Genomic DNA, 22,768 nt, shown 5'->3' on the forward strand with positions numbered 1-22,768 from the left:
GTACGTCTCTTGTGGGGCCACCAGTGAAGCCACTACAACATCCCACACAGACTCTTTGATGAATGTAGGTATTAGTTTGGATATTTGTCCATTCCAGTAGGCGACAGACACACCAGCAAAGAGTCCGGAAGTCCACCAAGTCCCTCAGCAAGGTGAGCACCTCCCCGACGTACCACTTCCTTGTGCATCCTTCAGAGATGCACCCTGTTGTGTACACGCTGTTTTTTTTTTTTTAACAAGTTTATTCACGTACGGTAAACGGCGCATGTAAAAGCGTACAGTTGGATGAGCTGAGATGCGTAGACACCCAGGGAACCTTTGCCACGTTCAGGACAGTGAACGTCTCCATCAACCAAAGTCTCTGCATTTTATTTTTATGGTAACGATGTGGCCAGGACCAAGCAGGGGCCTCCTTCCCACTGCGTAACTGCTGCCTCGTTGCTGGGTTGGGCCTGCCTGTCCGTCGGTACGTCTCAGGCCCTTACGAAACTCCTGCTAAAAATGCCTGTGTGAGACTTCCCTGGTGGCGCAGTGGTTACGAATCTGCCTGCCAACGCAGGGGACACGGGTTCGAGCCCTGGGCCGGGAAGATCCCACATGCCGCGGAGCAACTAAGCCCGTGCGCCACAGCTACTGAGCCTGCGCTCTAAAGCCCGCGAGCCACAACTACTGAGCCCACAAGCCACAACTACTGAAGCCCGCGCGCCTAGAGCCCATGCTCTGCAACAGGAGAAGCCACCACAATGAGAAGCCCGCGCACCGCAACGAAGAGTAGCCCCCGCTCGCCGTGACTAGAGAAAGCCCGCGCACAGCAACGAAGACCCAACACAGCCCAAAGGTAAATAAATAAATAAAGTTATAAGAAATAAAATAAAAAGGCCTGTGTGCCCGTCCCTGTGCACAGCTGCACGGTCGCTGTAAGATGACTTCCTGGCAGCGCGCCCCGAGCCAAGGGGTTGCTCCTCATCAGATCCGGCAACGTTCCCGCCCGGGGAAGTGGCTGCACCCCCGGCGCCCCACACCCCAGGCGAGGCCCCTCCTGCCCCCGCATCTGCAGGGCGCCAGGAGGAGCCGCCACCTCCGGGTGTCCCTGGTCTCCGCCGCGCCTTCATTTCCTGCCCCCCGATATCTGACACCAAATGCTGGGGGGTCTCCTGAGCGCTGCTCCAGGCCAGCCGGTCCCTTTTCTCGGCAACAAGAATGATTTTTCAAGCTCGTGACCCCTGAACTTTGAGGTGGCGCCCACACCCTGGGGTCCAGAAGGACACCCCCAGCCCCCTGTGTGGGGCCTGCCTCTGCATCGCATGCACCTGAACCCAAGGGTTCTGTGCCCGGTGGGACTCTTCATAGGGAAAAAACCGCAAACTGGCTGGAGCAGGGCACTGGGTTGAAGGGCATCCCCCCAACATTCACATCCACCCAGAACCTCAGAATAGGACCTTGTTTGGAGGGAGGGTCTTTAGAGAGGTCATCCTGCCCCTCGCGCAGTGACAGAGGCAGAGGTGCAGGCCACGGCCACAAGCCAAGGCACGTGGGAGCCCCAGAAGCTGAAGGGGCAGGAAGGACCCCCCCTCCGCCGGAGCGCCGTTGGGAGATGGCCCTGCGACACCAGTCTCTGGAGCTGACAGGGTGTGAGTTGGCGGTGTTTTCAGCCCCCTAGGCTGTGGTCCCGTTAGGGCAGCCCCAGGACACTGTGGAAGCAGAGTTCAGAAAATTATCCCACTCACAGAAACGAGGCAAATGGGTGATGTGTGTCCCTTCACGGGGTCACTGTCTAACCAGCCTGCCGGGTGTCGCTCGGCCCGGGAGGGTTGCTTTCTCTGACTTGCCGTTTATTATCAACCAGGCCCAGGTGCCGCGAAGCTGGAGGTTACCTTGCGGAAAATAGGAAAAGTGTGGGTAACTTTCCCCCATAAACATGCAGATGACTTCTGTCTGGCGGAGACGATAACCAAGGTTGTGGCTTTATTGTCCTGTTAAGACATTAACCTGACATCAATGTTAGACATTAACTCCTAAGCCCAGCTCAGCAGTCTCGTTCCCGAGCTCCTTCTCCTCTGACTGCACGTGGATCCGTCAGGGTTTGACATTCTTCTTTGAACCAGCCTTGCCATCTAGACTCGTTCCCTTGTTAACGGGTGAGATAAAATTCTGACATGTGCTCAGTATATATTTGGCTGAAAGCCTTTTGAAAATTACACTTTGACAGCAGAATTTGTTAGAGTGGAAATATCAGCTATCTCTTAGTTTCAGGCAAGGGTTGATCCAGGGACCAGATGATGTTGTTAGGATTTGGATGAATTCTCCTTGCTCTTGGGTCTGCTGGCTGCGCTCTGGGGCGGGTAACGGTGGCCAGACGACAGCCGGCCGCCCAGGCTCGCGTCCCCCTAGCCGCAGTCCAGTGCACAGTTCCACCAGCTCTGTCCTGGTGCTCAGGCAGGAGCCTGGGGATTGTTCTGGTCAGACCGGATTGGCCAGGCCCTGCTGGCCAGGGGTCGCCAGGCTCCGACTGGGGCTCAGGTCACACCTGGCCTTGACACCCGAGGTGCAGGGTGTTCCCTAGAGGGGTCTGGAGCTGCACACACCTGGCTCCACACTCAGCCCCTCCATCCACTTGTTAGCTGAGGCAGACGGCATGTTGCAATGACAGCGCCCAGCCCGTAAGCTCTTTGTATAATTTGTCCTCCGCCCGTGGAGAGCAGGGGCCCTGCCCTTGAATGTGAGTGGGAGCTTGTGACCACGGTGGAGGCAATGCTATGTGACTTCTTTTAAAAAAATAAATTAATTTTATTTATTTATTTATTTATTTATTTATTTATTTTTGGCTGCGTTGGGTCTTCGTTGCTGCGCACGGGCTTTCTCTAGTTGCGGCGAGCAGGGGCTACTCTTCGTTGCGGTGCACGGGCTTCTCATTTCGGTGGCGTCTCTTGACCTCAAGCCAAGGGACTTGACCTCTCTGTGTCTCTACGTGTGACATGAGGATAATAATACCTGCCCAACTATGTTCATTCTACAAAAATATTTTTTTATTTTTATAGATTGATTGATTGGCCGCACCACATAGCATGTGGGATCTTAGTTTCCCTACCGGGGATCGAAACTGCGCCCCCTGCAGTGGAAGCGCGGAGTCTTAACCACTGGACCGCCAGGGAATTCCCTCTTCAAAAAATATTAACAGAACACCTACTGTGTTCTGGGCACTGTTCCCGGCCCTGTGACCCCACATGAAACAGCCCGGCGCGTAAGAGGGGTTCCAAAAACATTAGCTCCTTCCCCGATTTTCAAATCTGTGCACTGCTAAACATCTCCTGCAAAGCAATAACCGTTTGTCAGGTACAGACATGTCAGTTAAAAGCTGGCCGTCACCTCCAGGTCCCTGGGCCTCTGGTGCTTCACTGGTCCCTCAGGGCCGCCAGACGGAGAGGTGCGGGCAGCCCTGGTGGGGATGGGCTGTCCCTTTTACTGCTAAGTGGTGCGATCTAGTCAAGTGGAAAAGTGCTACTTGCTGGGTAATAAAAGCTTCCATTGTTCACCAGCCCTGGAAACATATTAATGAATAACCCAGTGTGCGGCCCCTGGCCCCAGCGGTGTGAACGGTTGTTAATACGGCAGGAACAGGTACAATCTTCCTTTTGTAGTTTTAAGTGGGCCCAGAGCCCCAGGTCGACCAAGGCCCAGACAACGGGATGGGCTCTCCCTGCAGACCCCTGCTGTCAGCCCACAAACGTTTGGTGGAGCTCTGTGCTGGCTTTGGACAAACAGATAATCCAGCCTCAGGCACAGAGATCCGGTGGTGTGCACCACAGGCGGGGTGGGGTGGGGGGGCCTTCAAGTGGGTGGAGGCAAGTGGATGCCTTCTGGAGGAGGGGGCACCCAAGTCAGCCCTGGAAGGGGGCAGGCCTGTGTGGGAGGGGCTGCTGGGACTGGTTGGCAAGCTCCTGACATTACAAGGGGCAGGGCCTGGGGGGAAGAAAGCTTGTCCAGAGGGGCCAGTGGTGACTCTGTGATGCTAAGGCCCCTCTGTGCTTACGTCCAGGGCCTGGCACACGGCGGGTGCCAGTGACTGTTAAGCGGGTGGGTGGGGATTGAGCTCAGGGCAGAATCACAGACAACAGGGTGTGCTGGGCGGGCAGCTGCCCACTTTCCCCGTCACCCAGATGAAAACCAGAGGCTCTGCCCAGGGTGCAGGGCTGGGAGGAGCTCTGCTGGGGAGAGCTGGGGTCCCCACTGAGCCCTTTCCCTGTTGTTACTGTTGCCATAACAACAATAATAAATGACCACCAGGGGCTTTCCTGTTTATGATGCATTTTTACTCTTTTATCTGTTGAATTGTGTCCCCAAATTCATATGTTGAAGTCCTAGCTCCCCCTACCTTAGAATGTGACCTTTTCAGGAACAGGGTCCTTGCCGATGTAATTAGTTAAGGTGAGGTCATCGGGGTGGGCCCTAATCCAATACAAGTGCGTCCTCATAAAAGGAGGAGATTTGGACACTGACACACAGGGAGAGGCCACGTGATGAGGCAGAGATAGGGTGATGCGTCCACAAGCCAGCAACCCACCAGCAGGGATGGGAGAGGCCAGGAACGGACGCCCCAATCTCAGACAACTGGCCCCCAGAACTGTGAGAGAATTTCTGTTGTTCTAAGCCACCCAGAGTGTGCACTTTGTTATGGCAGCCGCAGGAAGCTAACGCTCCTTCCTTCTCACCAGGCAAGCGCCAGGATTAGGCCCTGGTGCGCAGAGGGAGAAGCCCCTGCAGACTGTCGGGGATACAGAGACCCACAGGCACAGCCTGCAGGACGGTGCAAGTCTGCTGTGTGTCCTTGGGCAAGTTGCTGAACCTCTCGTGACTTCCATTTCCTCATCGTGAGGAGATGATGGCTGGACCCTCTGCCGCTGGGTTGCCCTTAGGGTCGTAAGGTCCAGCAGAGCAATTGGCGGAGGATCCGGGCCTTTTAGAGCCCGGGGGTGGGGCCCTGGTGGTGAGGGCGGGCCCTATAGGGCGAGGGGCGGGGCCAAGCGACCAGGGGCCGCTCGCCGCTCGACGTGATCGGCGCTCCCGCGGGGGCCTGCTCGGCGCTCGGCCGGCCGTCCTGCGTACGGCGCGCGTCGCTCTTGGAGACTCCGGGCGCCGCCATCATGTCGACGGCCATGAACTTCGGGTCCAAGAGCTTCCAGCCGCGGCCCCCGGACAAGGGCAGCTTCCCGCTGGATCACTTCGGTGAGCGGGGGCGGTCGGGGCTCCCCGGCCGGACCGGCGCAGCCCTGGGCCGGCTCGTTGGAGCCGCGCGGCCGGGGCGGCACTGCGTCTGCTCGCGGTGCGGGCGGGGCCGGTGAGGCTGGGTTCGGCCCGGCCGGGTCCGGTCCCGGCTCAGGGCCTCCCGTCGCGGCCCGAGGGTGGGAGCCGGACGGGGTGGGCCCTCGGAACCGGGGAGGGGACGCGGAGTCCCGGCCTCCAGTCTGGGGCCGACGTTGCGTCGACAGAGTCCTTCGCGGGTGTGAGGCCCGCGGGGTTAAACGGGTGTCTCGCGCGAGAGCGAAGGACGCTCCTGATCGCCGCAGACTGCGTGGAAAGCAAGGCTTCGGAGATAGGTTTATGGATGGATTTTTTGTGTGCCAGCATTTTACTGGGACATATTAGACCCACGCGGCAACGTCGGGAGAACCCTGCGTGAGCTCCCTGGCGCCGCCGCCTGGCTGCCCTCTTTCTCCTGTACTTACTTTCCCACTTGGTACGTTTGCTTTTTCCAGTCTGTTTCCAGCGTGTTTCGGGAGGAAACCAGTTTTCAAAGGGGGAGGAGGGGGGTTGCCAGTAAGGCTGCCGGGCGGGCCTGTCATGTTTTCACTTTAAAAAGGAAACACTTTTCTGTTTCGTTCCAGGTGAATGTAAAAGCTTTAAAGAGAAATTCATGAAGTGTCTCCGGGACAATAATTTTGAAAATGCTTTGTGCAGAAATGAGTCAAAAGAATATTTAGAGTGCAGGATGGAGAGGCAAGTACCCGCCAACAGTTATTTATGACTTCTCCCCCCTCCCGCGTCTCTGGTTAAAATGTTTATTCCAAGAGGTCGTTAACTGGGGGCCTCACTCAGGCTTCAGTTCAGCTTGTGTTTCGGAGCTGTAGGGCTGCTTGCCCGTGAGGTTGAGGCTTTTCAGAGATTCAGTTGTACTCCAAGTTGTTTAGCAATCATGGGAACCTTTTCTCCAGTGATAGCATTGGACATGATTGCCTTCCTCCGAGGTTTTTCTTTCCAAATTTGGGTGCTACTGACATGTCATTCAGCTTTCAGAATCGCACATCATAAAAATGCTGACTGAGTCAAAAGATTTGAAGATTTGTGGGTACGCAGCTTATTCCTTTAAATATTTTTCTTGGAACATAGAAGTATGTGCTCTGTTGTTTTGTTCCACGTCGGCTCAGAGCTGTTTGCAGTGTGACAGGCGAGACAGTGGGCCCTGTGAGGAACGATGAACGACGAGTGATTCTTCCTGTCTTAATCAGAATTTACCGGACGTCACCTTTAAAGAAAACAAGAACGCTCCTAACTGATCTGTTGAGATTTTCCTTAAAACAAGTACTATTGTAAACCTTCACGGGGATAGTGTGTAACGTATAATTACATCCTTGGGTGGGAACTTTTATTTCTGCCTTTTGAGCCCTTCGTTAGTTCACTAAGGAGTCGAGTCATCAGAGGCCTTGTCTGAAGACAGGTTGACATAAATCAATGCACTCTGAGCCCTATTTTCGTTTTCCCGTAACAAACTCAGACACTCCCCTCCAGGCAAGATCTGCTGTGCTTCTCAGGCCCCGGTGTGTTGAGGGCTGTCGGGGACACTGGGGACGTTGAGGGGGACGGGCCCTCACGTGGCCTCCTGCGTCGCGCAGGCTCGCGGAGCTGGCGTCTGGCTGCGGGCCGGCCCGAAGCAGCTCTGCTGTCCCCGAGCGGCGCATCGGTCGGATCTGCCCGTTCCAGTCACTCTCTTTCAAACTGATGCATCTTCAAAACACCTGAACTCCGTGAGTTCCTTCTTGGTGTGGCCACGCCTCCGAGACCGAGTTTGGAGCTGGTCTCCGCCCCGTGTGAGGGTGTGAGCAGGTCGCCCGCCTCCCCGAAGCTCGGGTCACCGTCCCTGGGTCAGTCGTCCCTGGGCCAGCACGGGGCCCAGCAGCTCCTGCGTGAGGTTGCTCGGAGGGTTTGGCTGGTTGGGTCCCAGAGCAGCTCCTGCTGCCCGACCAGGGCTTCCAGGCAGGGCCAGCACAAGGGCCCTCTTTTCCCCATTTGCCCCTGGGAGGGAGCTGCCCGCGTCTCCATGTGGTGGTCCCTTGCCCAGCGCAGCTTTTGGGCACCAGCCTCCCTGGGCCGCTGAGGGCGTGGGGGGCAGGGACGCGGCCGGCTGCGCTGGGGGTCCCACGGTTCAAGTGGCTTCCCTGGTTGGTCAGGCGACGTTGGGACGCATGTACGGGGATGTACGTGTCTCTGACTTGGCCAGTTATTTTGACTGGAGATTTTCAGTTTGTTTTCAGTGAAAATCCTCAAACATACAAAAGCAGAGGATCGTCTGGATCTCCATAACCATCACCCAGATTCAGGGTCAAGATTTTTCCCATTTTGCCCTTACTCATCACCCTTTTTAAAAGCCTCTTTTCTCCTCCTCTTTTTTCTTTTCTGCTGACATCCCAGACCTTATTTTGTCCCTACCTACCTCACGGGTGTCTTTTGAAAAACCAGACCGCAGTAGAGTTTGCAAGTCGCCTCACGAGGACTCGGGCCCTGTCAGCCTGAAGTGGACGTGTCTGCGACTTAGGTGGGGGCACGCTTTCTCACGGCAGCAACTGTTAAAATGGGGGTTGCACTGTTGGCAGAGACCCAGCAAACACACGTCTGATCCACGACCTCAGGTCCGGTTCCCGCCCGAGGCCGGGCCTCCTGACCGGGTGCCAGAGGGTAAAGCAGACGGTCCCGGGAAAGCCCTCTGCCCGACCCAGGGTGCGGCCAGTGAACACTGGTTACTGTCATCAGGTGCGGGCAGGTTCCCTCTGGAGGCGCTGTCTCCTGGCCTTTTCCAGCTCCCAGCAACGCCATGTCCTCGGCCCGAGGCCCCTTTCTCCACCCTCACGGTCCACAGTGCTGCATCTGTCCCATCCTCTCTCCTCTTTACATTTTTTCTCTCTGACAAGAGCCAGTAAAGGTTCTCTAATTTTAAGGATTCATGGGATTAGGTTGGGTCCACCTGGATAATCCACGGTGGTCTCATCTCCAGATCGGCTGATTGACAACGTTATTTTCATCTTCAGCCTTAACTCCCCTCCCGTGCAAGGTCACACTCACAGGCTGTAGGGATTAGGGTGTCATCTGGGGGTCGTGGTCCTGCCGACCGCAGTGAAGGCTGAGGAGTCAGTTTGAAGAGCTGTCGGCCAGTTGTACTCTTTTGGCAAAGACGTGCGAAGGTTTATCGTTGTTTGCCTGTATTGGGTTTAGGGAGTGTCTTGTGCATCCCATCACTGTGCAGTTGGTTTAATCTGCTGCCGGGTTAGATTGTGCCGCCTGGGGTTTGCGATTCGGGGGACATCGTCTTAAGGACTGTTGCTGGGCCACTGGGTTTCGTGGGCGTGGCAGTCGGGGGCGGGGGTGGAGGGACTGCACCCCGGAGCCGCCAGGCTCTCCTTCACCCCTGCACCTCGACCCGCTCCGCCTCTGGTCTCCTGCTGGCTGTCTAGGCGGCCGGCCCCGCGAGTTCCGGGGCCACATGACGAGGGAGGTGTGGCCAGGAGCACAGCGGGGCTCCTCTGTCCCGCCCTCGGGGGTGCAGGTCTAAGGGTACCGCTCGGGGTCTGTTCCCAGGACGGAGCGGTTGGGGCTGAGATGGTGGCGGGTGCCCAGGGCCTACCTCGTCCTTCTCCCGGCCACCCTGACAGCTCTCACTTCTCCTTTCAGGCAGCTGATGGCACGAGAACCCCTGGAAAAACTGGGATTTGGAGATTTGATAGATGGAAAGTCAGAGACAAAGACGGAACCGTGATGGGAAGAAGCCCGCAGGGCTGTGTGGGGTTGTCCGACGACCTGCCGCCCCAGCAGCTTGCTTGTAGGTACCGTGGCTCAGGAAGGGGCTTTGGTGACGCCCGCGAGGTGCCGCTTGAAATCGAGACAGACACCCTCCCTGATGGATGCGCCTCGTGGCTGGGAGATGGCTCGTCTTCTGAAGCTTCCAAGAGGATTCTGGAAAACCACTGTCCCTTTTAGATCCCATTTTCCCCCAGGAGCGTTAGGTTTTATCTTTAAGTTCAGGTGTGCGATGGGGCTCCCGGGAGGTGAGGTGCCGGATGACATCCGCCTAGTGAGTGGGCGCCGCGGGTCCCTGTGAGATGCTGGAGTCACATCACGGATTCTGCGCGTCTTTTCGGTGCAAAAGTGATAAATGTTCACGAATTGTGGTCTGTTACGTAGACAGAGATTGTCAGGAAAACGTTTCCTAGCAAATGGTTTTCTCTTTGTACTCATAAATATACGTGTGTTTTCTTTCCTTCTTTTTTTTAAACAAAAATAGAGGATAAGCTTGGAAGTGGGAAGCAGTCTGGCTTGTGACGTACCTGACTTCTTGATTTTTTTTCTGGTGATGCACAAACACCACGTATCTTTCTAGTCCAGGACATTTTCTGATTTGGATCAGACAATATTTGTAAAACTAGGTGGTGTAATTTTAAGAACTATTTGCTGTAACTGAGAAACAGATCATCCCCCCTGTCGATCGATGTGCACCGTGGCCTCCAGTGCTTTTACTCCGAGGAAGCCCCCGGGACCGCAGCCAGCCCTGCTTCCCGGCCAGGCGTGGTCGGGGCAGCGCATTCCCGCTGAGAGCTGCCCAGGGCGCTGTCAGGACAGACCTCCTGGGGGTGCAGGCCCCGCGGTGGCGTTTCTGGGGCGCCTTGTCGTGTGGGCTCAGAACCACAGCGGAGCCCCTGGACCTGCCCTGTGGGCTGCCTTCCCTGGCCCCCAGTCAGCTGGCTTTTGTCCCAGTGTGGCCAGTGCTGGGAGGATCCAGGCGTGTCCCCGCTGGTGGGCACAGCCGGCCCTGATCCCCCCTGGTGACCCAGGCCGGGCTCTGGGAAACCCTCGTGGTCTGCTCCTCGGCCGTGTCCAGTTCTCTGTGTTGACGTCCCTCTGCCTCGGTCCTACGATGGTGGCCGTACTCAGTCAGGCCCTCCCTGGCGGTCCCTCTGAGGCTGGTCCCATCTCCACGGGGCTCCCCAGCGCCGCTGGCCACGGTGGTGGTCCAGCACCAGGCGCTTCATCTGCGGTTTGTCACTGTTCCGCGTCGGCTCTCTGTCTGTGCTTCTAATTGTGCTGCAGGTTGTTTCCATATTTTTAGCTAGTTTATGAAAAGCCATGGTTTCTATCACCAGTGAGCCACGAAAATATTTTGTGTTTTCCAACAGTACAGCGTCGCACACGCACAAGGTTGTTTATCGCAGCGTTGTCTGCAATTGGAAAGCATTTAGAGACGGGGCCCTGGGCGGCCGCAGGAAGGACTGGGGGAGAGAGAACGGAGCGCCCCGTGCTGCCCCAGGGGTGGCACACGGTGAGCGGGCTCCGCGGGGGGACGCAGGGCCCAGAGAACGTCGCGGTGAGAGAGAGAGAAGGAACCGGCGCCACACCCGCGTGCTTGAGCAACAAGAAGCTCCGGAAGGCAAACTGCAAACCAGTGCGGATGGTTGCCGGCAGGTGGGGAGGTGGGGGGCAGCTCTCTGAGTGCTTCTGATTCGGAGCCATGTTCTTGTTTTACGTGCTCAAAAGATAAACCGGGACCTGGGGGGCCACCGTGGGACAGCGGCAGTGACCCCGAGCCCAGCCGTGTCGCAAACGCTGACTCTGCCCACGGCAGAGGGGCCGGCGGGGCGGGGCGGGACTTGCCCAGGTAGCTTTGGAAAATAGTGTTTTGACTAAAGCTAGAGACAAAAAGACAAGATTTGTACCCTGGTTAGTATGTTGGTTCTTCACGTCGACAGTGGTTCTGAGGCTGTGAGCTTTAAGGTGGAAAAAGCTGGAGCTGTGTTGTGGGTGATGAGAGCCGGGGCTGTGGGATCCTGGTTCTCCGACATCTGCAAGGGCAGCGGGTAGAGAAGCAGACGTACAAGTGTGTACGCGTGCACGCGTGTGTTCGTACGGACGTCCCCTCGCTCTGGGCACCAAGGGACCAGGGGCAGTGACCCCTGGCAGCACGGATCTGAGCCTCTCTCCAGCAGGAGGACCCAGGGGCAGGAAAGTCCAGATGAGCCTGGACCCTCTTGTGTCAGAAGTAAGGCACTGCTGGAACCATGATGGGCTTGTCGAGAGGGCATGCGATGGAGCTCCCAGTGGCCCGATCGGGGACCAGTGGGGCAGCAGAAGGAAGGACTGTAATGGGCTTTGGCTGCGGAATCAGTTCCTACCCAGGAGTCCCCGTTGATGGAAATAATGAATGGGGTAAACATATCAGTGCAGGAAGAGACAGCCCCTCCTCCGGATTCCAACCCGCATGGAAGGAAGGGGCGTCGGTGGTCCTGAGGTGGGCGGGCAGCGTGATGTGGAACAGGTTTGCCTGGTCTGGAGGGCGCCCTGCCAGGCACTTGGCAAACAGCTGAGGCTTCTCAGCATGGTTGCCTGACTGCCCGGTCCCCACAGCGCCTGCCCCGACCGATGCCCTGAGAAGGCGGCATTGCTTCTGCCGTTGTCTTGCCAGGAGTGCCTCACCTCAGTCTAACGAGCACACGCAGACACACCTGACATGAGGGACGGGCTGCAGAGTGAAGAACAGCGCTCCCCAGAAGGGCCGCGTCCTGGAGGACAGATGGAGGGGCTGCCCCGGGCCAAGGGTCCAGGGAGGCTAGGGCCACCAGGGAGCCCGAGGGCCCGCAGGTCAGTCACAGCACTTCTTGTCCTGTGCTCGCAGAGGGTGTCGTCGGGAGAAGCGGGCAGACAGAACTGTGGCCTGCTTCTGCAACTTTCTGGAAGTCTGAAATTATTTCAGAATCGTTTAAAAAAATGTTTTGTGCTAAGCTCTTTGTAGGTGAACTTTCTATATACGTGATTGGGTAAATACTCATTTTGAAACACATTCATGAATCTCAAATAGAATGCAGACGTAGTGGTTTCTGCGTCGGGAGGGGGCAGTCGGGCTCTTGACAAAGGGCAGCAGCTTCCCGCACTGCCTGCTGTCTCCTGGGTCTCAGTTGCTAAAAATGCCAGGCTCAGGGGTCCAGACGTCCTGTCTGGTCCTGCCAAAGCTCCTGTGAGATATTTTTGGTTGCCCATCATTTGTCATGTAAAGAATGCCTTTTGTTTCTCGTATATACTCGTCACGATGAGCCAGTGACATTATTAGAAGACAATTTCCAGAATGTTTTCCAAGTGTCCTCCTTAGGCAGGAGGTAAGCCGGAGCAATCAGGTCAGACCTGGGCCCACAGCTGCCTTCCCGGCAGGTGAGGCCAACGGAGCCCCTTGACCTGGCTCTCACTCCAGCCTCTGGGGTGGAAGCTCGGGGCGCAGGGCCAGGCCACCCTCCGTCCGCAGCCTCGCGCAGGCCTCCACTCTGCTGGCTGGGCCCCAGGTCCTTTTAGCAACTCTGTGAAAACCTCAAGCAGCACACAGGGTGGCTGGAATATGTTTACTCTTTAGGAAGGCAGTGTTTTTATTTTTAAAAAAAGGCAAGTCAGGTTTCTTCCCCACTAACAGGTCAGCACAGACTTGGTGGCTTAAACAACACATTTATGCTCCAGCCTGGAGGCCACAAGTCCAAAGGCTCCCGTGAGCCGCTTCCTGCCGGGGGTTCTGGGGAGGGTCCGTCTCCTCCTCTTCCAGCTCCTAGAGGCGCCGCGCTCCGTGGCCCGTGACCCGTCCTCCATCTGAGCCGGTGGCTTCTCTCCTCCCCGACTCAGCCTCCTCCCCACACCTGTCTCTGGCCCTCCCGCCTCCTTCCTGTTAGGGCCCTGGTGATGACATTGCCCCCCCCCCCCCCCGGCATAATCCCGTCTCCCTTCTCAAGACCCCTGACCACACCTGCACAATCCGCTTTGCCACGTGGGGCCGCAGAGTCACAGGTTCTGGGACCAGGACGCGTGCACTTCAGGCCGGTCCTCAGCCGCCAGCACCACCTGCCGGCGGTTTGGGAGGACGCTGGAGCACGGCACGGGGTCTCTGAGCGGCCGGGTGGTGGGTGGCTCGCTCGGGCTCCAGGACAGCTGAGCGCTTGTCCTCATGATCCGCAGCAACCCAGTTGTGGGTCGAATTTTCTCAGGGCTGAGTTTAAATCCCTATTTTTTTCGGACTCGTTGGCACTGGCTTTGCTGCTGCTTGTTGCTGGCAGACAGAGAATGGGTATGTACTTAATAACCGGGATGAGAAAGTCACTGCCCACGTGGCGTGTGGGACGGGGTCCCCCTTCTTGTCAGATGTCTGTCTGGACGTCCCCTGATTCTGCAGGTGTGAGCGGGTTTGGAACCCTGAACAGCAGATGTTCAGGGTGCCTGCCAGTCTGGGTGGTTTCCTGGTATTTTTCTTACTTTTTTTTTTTAGAAACTATTTTCCGTCAACCTATTTCCATTTTAAGAGTTTGTGGAAGAACAGCTTCAGGCCACTCGGCGGTTGTTCCTACCCTCTCAGTGGCCTGAGCCGTGGGAGCTGCAGACCAGTCTTCAGTGGGGAACTGCTGAACAGGCACAGAGGGCACCTGCACGCCTTCGGACCAGTCCGCCACCTCCGGCTGAGTAGCGGTGAACTTTCTTCATGGCTGTATTTTGTAACATGCACGTATCATTTTTATAGAAACGATAAAATCATTAGTTTAAAAAAGCTCATTGTGTTTAGTTGTATTTTATATCCGCTGCAAGGTGCGTGCCTGTGGTTGGAACTTGCTGTGGCCCATGAGCAGAGACTGTGCTGGCTTGTGTGTCGGGTGCCGTGTGGCCTTGCTGGTTGAGGGCAGGCTTGCCGCCACCAGGCTGTGGACCCTGTCGGCTCTTACGGGAGGGGCCGCGTCGGTTCCCCATGGGAAGTGGAGCTCCGGCAGTGCCCTGGGGCGGGGGACAGGCTGGCCCCCACGAGCGTGTCTTCCCGTCCGCGGTGCCGCTTCCCCAGCCTTTACTGGGGAAGAAAGGGCTCCTGTCTCTCATGTCTGTCATTCTACCTGCCTGGTGCTTGAGGTCAGTCTTTTAGTGAAATTAGGTTATTTCTGGACGAGAAAATAAGGGTTTTATTGTTGCAAGAGGCATAAGGAACTTTGTTAACCCATGGAGCAAGTGACCTTGTCTTAACACTGTGAATAAAGTCTCTCCTGGAGGGATGGAATCAAGTCTCAGCTGTGCTTGTGGAGTGGGGGGTCTGTCACCCCGGGAACAGGGCCGAGGGTGCTCTTGCAGAGCCCCGGGGGGAAGCGGGGTTTGGCTTTCCGCCATGTTCCCTGCAGGGCCCGGCAATAAACCCACGACTTCCAGCACCTTCCGGGAGCCTCCATCTGCAGGATTCTGCCGGCGGCCCTCGCGTGGGATTTACAGAGCTACGTGCAACGACAGATGAGGACTCAGCTTCTGGGGGCCCAGCGGTGTCTCTGATGGCCGCTTTCTGAGTGTGAAGGGAAGCAGATCTCTTGGGCACTGGGGACAGAGTGAGGCCGCATGATGGTCGCTGGGGGCTGCAGACTGTGTTGGGGGGACAGGCAGTCCCGGCCGGGGAGGGTCTCCGGCACCTCGGCGCTGGGGGGACAGAGCTTTCTGAGGACGCTGAGCCGCCTTACCACGTCGGGGCGGGGGAGGGGGCAGTTAGGGTTGGTTAGGCCAGGGGTGGGCCGGCCTTGCCACCGAAGGACAGAAGCCTGGGGACCTTCCCCTTCCGGTGACTGCGGTCCTGGTGCCTCGGGGACAGAATGTGGTGGCGTGGCGGCCCCTGCTGGACGGTGGCGGCACTGCAGCGCCTGAGAGTCACCTGTGGGAGGGCTGGCCCCTGGGGCCCCCAGGGGACAGTGTTATGTGCAGTGGCCTCCACGCTCCAGGACCTAAAGATTGGATCAGGGCTGTGCACCCCTGAGGCCCCAGGTCCTGCTGACACGACGGCCCAGCTGGGGGCTGGGGGGCCCTGAGCGCAGTGGGGGCCCCAGCTGAGGCTCAACAACTCCCCCTGCCCCCCAGCGCCTGGGCCAGCGCCCTGCTCAGCATGGGCTCAGTGACGGCGGCAGGGGGCTCGCTGTCCACACCCGCGGGCTGTGTGCCAGAGGGCGGCGGAGCCCCGTCCAGAGGAGACCACCCTGGGGCAGAGGGAGCTGGAGGAGGGCTCGCGCCAGGCCTCCCTTCCCGGCCTCTCTCTGAACAGAGAGTCCTGGGCGTGATGACTGTGGGGCGGGCTTTCCAGAGACCCCTGTGCCCTCGCTGGGTGGCAGCGCCCCAGACTTGGCTCCTGACCCCACCATTTGATGGTTACCACCCTCACGGCCCTGGGATGGGCTGCGGTCAGCCGGGGGTTCTCACCAGTGGCGGCTGAGGCTCCCCGAGGCCGTTCCCGCGTGGCCGGCACCTGAGCTGAGGGGACTCAGGTAGACTGGCCTCCAAGGGGCCTCGGCAGGGTGGCGGCTCAGGAGAGCAAGACAGAGACCGAGACGGAGAGGTAGAGGGAGAGACACAGAGAGAGAAGGAGAGACACACAGGGAGGGAGAGACGCACAGAGAGGGAGAGACACACAGAGAGGGAGAGACACACAGAGGGAGAGACACAGAGAAGGAGAGACACACAGAGGGAGAGACACAGAGAGAGGAGAGACACACAGAGGGAGAGACACACAGGGAGAGACACACAGGGAGGGAGAGACACACAGGGAGGGAGAGACACACAGGGAGGGAGAGACACACAGAGGGAGAGACACAGAGAGAGAAGGAGAGACACACAGAGGGAGAGACACAGAGAGAGGAGAGACACACAGAGGGAGAGACACACAGGGAGAGACACACAGGGAGGGAGAGACACACAGGGAGGGAGAGACGCACAGGGAGGGAGAGACGCACAGGGAGGGAGAGACAGGGAGGGAGAGACGCACAGAGAGGGAGAGACGCACAGGGAGGGAGAGATGCACAGGGAGGGAGAGACACACAAAGGGAGAGACACACAGGGAGGGAGAGACACACAGAGAGAAGGGGAGACACACAGACACACAGAGAGGGAGAGACACACAGAGAGAGGAGAGACACACAGAGGGAGAGACACACAGGGAGGGAGAGACGCACAGGGAGGGAGAGACAGCGCGCCAGGCGGGAGCCGCACCCTTTTGCGGCAGCCTCGGAAGCCGCGTCCTCCCCGGGTTGGAGTGCCCCTGGCTCCCGCCCCAGGTGGGGGGAGCAGGTAGAGCCCACCTCTCAGTGGGGGGGGGGGAAACGTCAGTGACGTTGTGGAAGATCCTGGGGGAGGGGAGATGGATGGATGAGGGATGGACAAGGTGGGGCGCAGAGGGCCCCTCTCTGGGAAATCCAGGACCCCTCATGCCCCGCCCCATCCCCCTGTCCGAGGCCTGTCCTGACAGGTCGGGTCAGAGCCCGGGCCCGGCTCTGTTTGCAGTCTGCAGAGCCTGGTGAGCTGTGAGATGCTTCCACAGGGGCTGCGGGCTTCCCTGCCACCTCCTTCTGGGGGTGAGGGGTCCCTCGTGCTCAGTCCTCAGGCAGGCCTGTGGTCCGATCCTGGAGACAAGCCTCAGGAGGCAGGTGGCCCAGGGCCTCCCCATCACTAAGGGCTGCTGAGGGGCGGAACGAAGGACCCCTCCGTTCAGTGGACGTGGTGGGCTCAGCACAGGGGCTGGGACTGACACGTGGAAATACTCTTCAGATCCGAGGACTCACATGGGGAGACACGCAGTCTGCCCTTCCGTGGCCGCGTTCTCTCACCGAGCATCGCGCGTTCAAGGTCCGTCCAGGTTCTAGCTGTGTCAGCACTTCCTTCCTTTCCGTGGCCGAGTCCTGTTCCACTGCAGGGAGGGACCGCGTTGTGTATCCATTCACCTGCCGATGGACACGGGTTGTTCCCCTTTGGCTCCTGGGAGTAACGCTGCACGTACGTGTTTCTGAGTGAACGTGTCTTTTCCGTCTTGGGTGTGTACCTAGGAGTGGAACTGCCAGGTTACGTGGTGAGTGTGTTTAAGCGTCAGCGCTGGTGAGTCTTTGTGGCTGGACGGCAGCCGTCCCAGCGTGTGTGCGGCCGTGTCTCGTCTCCCGGACTACGCGTGGTGCTGAGCGTCGCCACGTGCACGCTGGCCATCTGTGCGCCTTCCTCGGAGAAAGCGCCGTGCAGATCCTCTTCCCGTTGACTTGTAAGAGTTCTTTACAAGTGAGTTTTTAAATTTTATTTATTTATTTTACTTTTGGCTGCGTTGGGTCTTCGTTGCTGTGTGTGGGCTTTCTCTAGTTGCGGCGCACGGGCTTCTCACTGCGGTGGCTTCTCTTGTTGCGGAGCACGGGCTCTAGGTGCGCGGGCTTCAGTAGCTGTGGCCCATGGGCTCAGTAGTCGTGGCTCGTGGGCTCTAGAGCACAGGCTCAGTAGTTGTGGCTCGCGGGCTCTAGAGCGCAGGCTCAGTAGTTGTGGTGCACGGGCTTAGCTGCTCTGCGGCATGTGGGATCTTCCCGGACCAGGGCTCGAGCCCGTGTCCCCTGCATTGGCGGGCGGATTCTTAACCACTGTGCCAGCAGGGGAGCCCCTATAAGTGAGTTTGAGTGGCGCTGAATTGCGTGTGAACTGCAGACCCACGGCTGGATGTTGCTGCTGCCGCGGGCTCCCCAGACTGCATCTGGGACCTTTCCGCGCGGCTCCCGCTCCTGCCCCGGCCAGGCCGCCCGTGCTCACTGCCTTTGGGAAGCCACGTCCTGGCAGCCTCGCTCCAAGCCCGAGAGTTGCTCCACCCTCCTCCTCCTGCCAGGTGCTGGTTCTTTTAGGGACACCAAGCAAAAAATATTTTTAAATGTCCCCAGACCCACTAAACAACCCATAGCGCCCTGCCCCCACAGAGACCCCACCCCACATGTCGCCTCTGGGGACAGCCCTGAGACCCCGCCTTCCCAGGGGGTCTCCAGGGCCAGCGCCACTCTCAGGTGGAGAAACTGTCCTGGTCCCAGGGGCCTGTCCCTGCTGCCCCCTGGCTTTGGGGTGGGGAGGGACCTCCATATCTGTGTCTGTTAAGTACACGCAAAGCTCCTGAGTGGCCCTGCTGTACCCAGGGTCACCTTTCCTTTGGGTTTTTCTGTGTTTCTCTTGGTGAGAAAAGAAAAAAAAAAGAGATCCTTTTTGTTGGGGGTGGGGCCGGAGGCTGAGGGCAGAGGTTCAGGAGTTGCACTGGGTGAGGGCTTTAAAACAGGAACTGTCCCGAGCCACACCAGGAAGCTGGTCCTCGTGGCCAGGCGCGTCCCTGTCGCGCATTTTAGCCACCATCTTCGTGCCATCTCCACCCTTCTGGGAGGTGCTTGCTTCCTCAGCCCCCATGAGTCCCGGCCCCCAGTGGAGGGCTGACCGCAAATCCCCAGCTACCCCGCTCCTGGGAAGACCCACAGGGGTCCCCTCCAGGGTCTGGCTCAGCAGGCCCGGGGAGGAGGGTGGGCGCAGGCGGAGGGATGCGCTGCAGCCCTGCCTGAGGCCCCAGGAGGGTTCTGGCCTGGTTCCTGCCCTGCTCCCTTCTTGCCCAGCGCCACCCCGGAACCTTGCGGTTGCTCAGCCCCAGAGCCACAGCGCGTCCAGGGAGGGGCTGGAAGGCAGCGCCCGCTCTCCCCACCCCCGTGCTGGGCTTGGGGCTAATTCAGCCTAAACCCGGGTCTCAGGCCAGGGGCGCTGGCACAGCCTGGGGGTCCCCGTCTTCTCCCCTAGTTAGACGGGTCAAGCTGCTAAGGGCTCTGCATACAGCAGGCGCTTCGAGAATGCTGCCGAGGGGAGGGGCCTGTGGAAGGAGGGGCCCGGCTGCCCAGAAGGCCAGCACACGTGTCAGCCGGGAGCTCCGAGCATTGCTGCGCCCCTGCTGCTGGCCACCTCTGCGCTCCGTGTGTCCCCTCCCCTCCCCGTCCAGGCAGGAGTGCCAACCCACCTGCTTTACAGAAGCTCCTCAGGAGTCTGGGGACAGCTGCCGGTGGCTGGGGGCCGCACTGCCCTCTGTGGGGATGGGGACGCCTGCTGCACCCCAGCCCCGGTGCCCCCTCCCCCTCCCAGTGCTTGTCCTCTGCGTGCCAGCACCCCTGTCGCCTTGCAGCCCCCCTCGGCCCTCCAACCTCGCCGTCTGGGCCCTCTCCTTCCCTCCCCCACCGCCCGTCTTCATGGCCATCTCCCCACCTCCCGCACGGCCCTCCTCTGCCCAGGCCGTTGGTGCTGGTGCCCAGCGGGCCCCGGCCCCTCTCCCCTGCCCGGCCCCCTCCTGGGTGGCCCGCCCGCTGCAGCCGCCCCGCCGTCGACTGCCCTGGACTCTGTCCCCAGCCCTGGAGTGGACCCCTCCCTGGATCTTCTGTGGGCTTTGGCGGTCCCACCGTCCCCAACACCTTCCTTGGGCCACGAGGCCCTGAGTCCTGGGCATCTCCTGTCCCCTACACCCAGGCAAGCACAGCTGTCTCCCCACTCACCCTCGTGTGCCGCCCCCCCAAAAGCAGACAGAGTGGTCACTCTCCTTCATCCCCATCCCCCTCAGGACAGGAGCCGGACCCTCAGGGCCGTGTGGGGACCCCAGGGTCTGGCCCCCAGCACCTCCCAGCAGCCCCAGGACCCTGGGCCAGCCCCTGTCTGGGTGTGGCCCACCCTGGGCTGCCTGTTACCTTCTGAATTTTGTGAGTCCTGAGCCCTGCACCCCAGCCCCACTGCACCCCGTGCCTTCACTCTAGCCTGGGCGCCGGGGTGGGGGGCTGCAGATCTTGGACCTGCCTGTCTCCTCTTTTAAGAGTCTGTTTCATGACCTGACGCCTCTTCTTGAATTCTCACTTCCTCCTGCCTACCTGGACAGTGTCATCACCTCCTTAGCTGGATGAGAAGACAGAGAAGGTGAACAACCCACCACCAAACAGGGCGTGGCTGTGTGCTCAGCCCTGCCTGCCCCGCACCTGCCCTTCCTCCGAGGCCCCTCTAGCTTCCCTGCCCCTCCCTGTCCTTCCCTGTCCCTCTTGGCCCCTCAGCAACCCTGCCCTGCTTGAGGGGTGGGGTGTCTCTTTGTTTCCGAGCTGTGCGTTCATCCCAGTACTTCCACCTAGAAGCCACGTGCGGCCTTGGGTGTGATTGAACTGCTCTGTGCCTCAGTTTCCCCATCTGTAAATGGGGATTAAATAAGAAAACACATGGGAGGGGTCTGACCTAATGCCTGGTGCCGTTGGTGGAGTAGCTGTTGTGATTGACGTCAGCCTGTCTTCATTAAGCGACGTGCTCCACTCTGCTGTGTGGCAGATTCCGACCCTGGCACGGGGACCCAGAGATGAAAATGCCACCCATCCCTCCCACAAGGCCCTAGAAGGGCCGCATCCCTGCTGTTGGGCAGAGTGGGCGGCTGGGGGCCGGGCAGGGGCCAGGCCTTGGTGGATTGGCGCCAGCCCAGCCTCCACGGAGGGCGAGGTGGCAGGCCCGTCACCAGTTGGGATGCTCTTCCCTTTGTCCCGGAGGTGCCACTGCCGGCTGTGGACCCACCCGGGACGCTTGCAGAGCGTCCGACTGTGATCCCAGCAGATGGAAAATGCCCGCCCCTCAGCCAGGCACTGGGGAACAAGTCATGGTCCAGCTCTGAGTAGAACGCAGCCATTGGAAAACAAAGGGGTAGATCTGTATGTATGGACTCGAAAGGGGTATGTACGGTTTACTCAGTGAAAATAAACCAACCCAAAACCCCCAGCAGCAGACCAGAGGAATAGGGACTCCCTTGGTGTTCTAACAGGCCGAGGACCATTCTGGAAGGATGCTAATGGTTGTTAACAATGGTTGGCTCACAGTTGCCAGGGCGGGGGTGGAGGTGGGGAGATGCTGTCATTTTTCAGTTTGGTACTGTTTCAATTTGTTTTTAACAAGATGCATCGTTGCATTCATAATTTAAGAAGAAAATGAAAAGAATTTGAAAAAATGCAGGGGCACATCACCTCCCTCCCTCCCCATGTTACCCTCATGTCTGGGTCCTGGCCTCCTGACTCAAAACGGGCTTTATTGGGAGCACCGCGGCCCACCCCTTGTCCTGTCCCTGTTGGGTGGACGGCGGGGGCCCTTCTCCGGCCTGAGCACCCACCACACTCACTGGGCCTTGTCACCTGCCGGCCAACTCCTCCCAGGGCAGGGATGGTGTGAGCCCCGGCCCCCAGCACTGGGCACGCACCACTCCCTCCAACAGGCATTCCCAGCGTGCCCACTGGACCTGGTGCGCTGACTCCCTGGGCGCACAGTAGGTGTCCAGGCGCTTTTGGGGCCCAAATGACCGAAGGATGATCCCACCGAGGCCTGTGGTTATTCGGTTCCCTCAAGCCCCCCACCACTGTGGCTGGTGGCCTCTCGCTCGGGCAGGTGGGCCGCTGCGCTGGGATAGGGTGGGCGGAGGCAGCGGCGGCGGCGGGCAGACCTCCCCGGGCGGGTCCCCGGGCGCGCGGGCGGGTTCCCGGGCGCGCGGGCTGGGACGCCGGGCGCGCGGGCTGGGACGCCAGGCCGGCGCGGGAGGAGGCTGCCCGCCCGCCCGCGCCGCTGGGGGCCGCCCGCGGGCCGCGCCGGCCAGAGCGCGCCGTGCGCCCCGGGCCCCGCGCCGGCACACGCTCGGCTGCCGCGGCAGCGACGAGAACGGCGGCGGTGGAGCCGGGCCGGGCGGCAGGAATGCGGAACCGGCGCGCGGGCTGAGCTGCTCAGGATGGCGCAGGGGCGGCGGCGGCGGGCGGCCTGCGCGGGGCCGTAGCGCGGCGGGGCGGACGCTCCCCACCCGGCGTCGCGGGGGGCGGCAACGCGGCCATGGCCAAGGAGCGGCGGAAGGCCGTGCTGGAGCTGCTGCAGCGGCCGGCGAACGCGCGCTGCGCGGACTGCGGCGCCCCGGGTAGGTGCGGGCCCGCTGGCTGCGCCCGGGGTAGCTGGGGGCCTGGGTGGGTGCGGGCGGGGTAGTGGCCGGCCCGCGTGGGGGAGGGCCCGAGTGGATGCAGCCCGGGGTGGGTGCCGGCCTGGATGCCAGCCCCGGGGCCGAGGAGGGGTGCTGCGGCGCCTGCTTGGCGGTGGGGGGCGCGGGCAGCGCAGCCTGGTCCCCGCTCGGGTGGGGCGCGGGCCCGAGGGCACCTGCCGGGACCCGGACATCGCCTGCCCGCCCACGGCCCCTGGCCTGCGGCTGTGTTGCCGCCTCCCCTCCCCCAGGCTGCGTGTCTCGCTGTCACCCGCGGACCGCCGCCGCCTTGCGAAACCTGGGGCTCCGCAAAGAAAGAGGAAATCGCCGCGGGCGACCGGCTGCAGGGAGGGGACGGACAAACGGGCCGCGGGCCTCTGTGCGTGGGTGTGGGGGTCCACCTGGCCCTCCCCCCCACCTGCGGGTGACGTCATGGGCCCCCGCCTGGCGCCCCCCTCTAGCCCTGCACCCGGCGGCAGGGGGAGGAAGCACCTGCCGCCTCCACGTGGACCCCGTGGGAACGGGCGCCCCTCCCCCACCCGGCCTCACTGCGCTGGGGCAGGTGGCCAGTTCAGGTGGGGCAGGGGGGCAGGTGCAGCTCGGAACAAGCACTAGGCTACCTGCATCCCATCCTCCCAGAAGGCATCTCCTAGACTTTGCTCCTGGGTGGTGCCCGCTCTGGGGTGATTTCCAAGG

At 60.1% G+C, this 22,768-nt stretch overlaps 2 protein-coding genes across 4 annotated transcripts in view; both read left to right on the forward strand.

The window, feature by feature from the left end:
• The first annotated feature begins 5,139 nt into the window (after positions 1 to 5,139).
• COX19 (cytochrome c oxidase assembly factor COX19) lies at positions 5,140 to 14,323 on the forward strand. Of its 2 annotated transcripts, XR_011070371.1 has the most exons (4): positions 5,140 to 5,223; positions 5,883 to 5,998; positions 8,942 to 9,085; positions 13,553 to 14,323. XR_011070371.1 is itself a non-coding variant. In XM_068524436.1 (3 exons), the coding sequence occupies exons 1-3, from the start codon at positions 5,142 to 5,144 to the stop codon at positions 9,020 to 9,022; spliced, it is 279 nt and encodes a 92-aa protein (XP_068380537.1). In that variant the 5' UTR covers positions 5,140 to 5,141; the 3' UTR covers positions 9,023 to 9,522. The 2 variants fall into 2 exon arrangements, 1 of the variants encoding a protein (XP_068380537.1); XM_068524436.1 differs by lacking the exon at positions 13,553 to 14,323 and having other exon boundaries at positions 8,942 to 9,522.
• The window catches only part of ADAP1 (ArfGAP with dual PH domains 1), a 78,502-nt gene continuing 64,749 nt past the window's right edge, over positions 9,016 to 22,768 (forward strand). Inside the window, exon 1 of one of the 2 annotated variants that reach the window (XM_068524434.1) lies at positions 9,016 to 9,085. In XM_068524434.1, coding sequence (XP_068380535.1) covers positions 9,022 to 9,085 — 64 coding nt within the window. In that variant the 5' untranslated portion in view covers positions 9,016 to 9,021. Of the gene's footprint in view, positions 9,086 to 21,921; positions 22,016 to 22,768 lie in introns of those variants that run through there. The other variant, XM_068524433.1, reaches the window with a different exon arrangement.

This window comes from Eschrichtius robustus, chromosome 16 (assembly GCF_028021215.1).
Source record: "Eschrichtius robustus isolate mEscRob2 chromosome 16, mEscRob2.pri, whole genome shotgun sequence".
NCBI lineage: Eukaryota > Metazoa > Chordata > Mammalia > Artiodactyla > Eschrichtiidae > Eschrichtius > Eschrichtius robustus.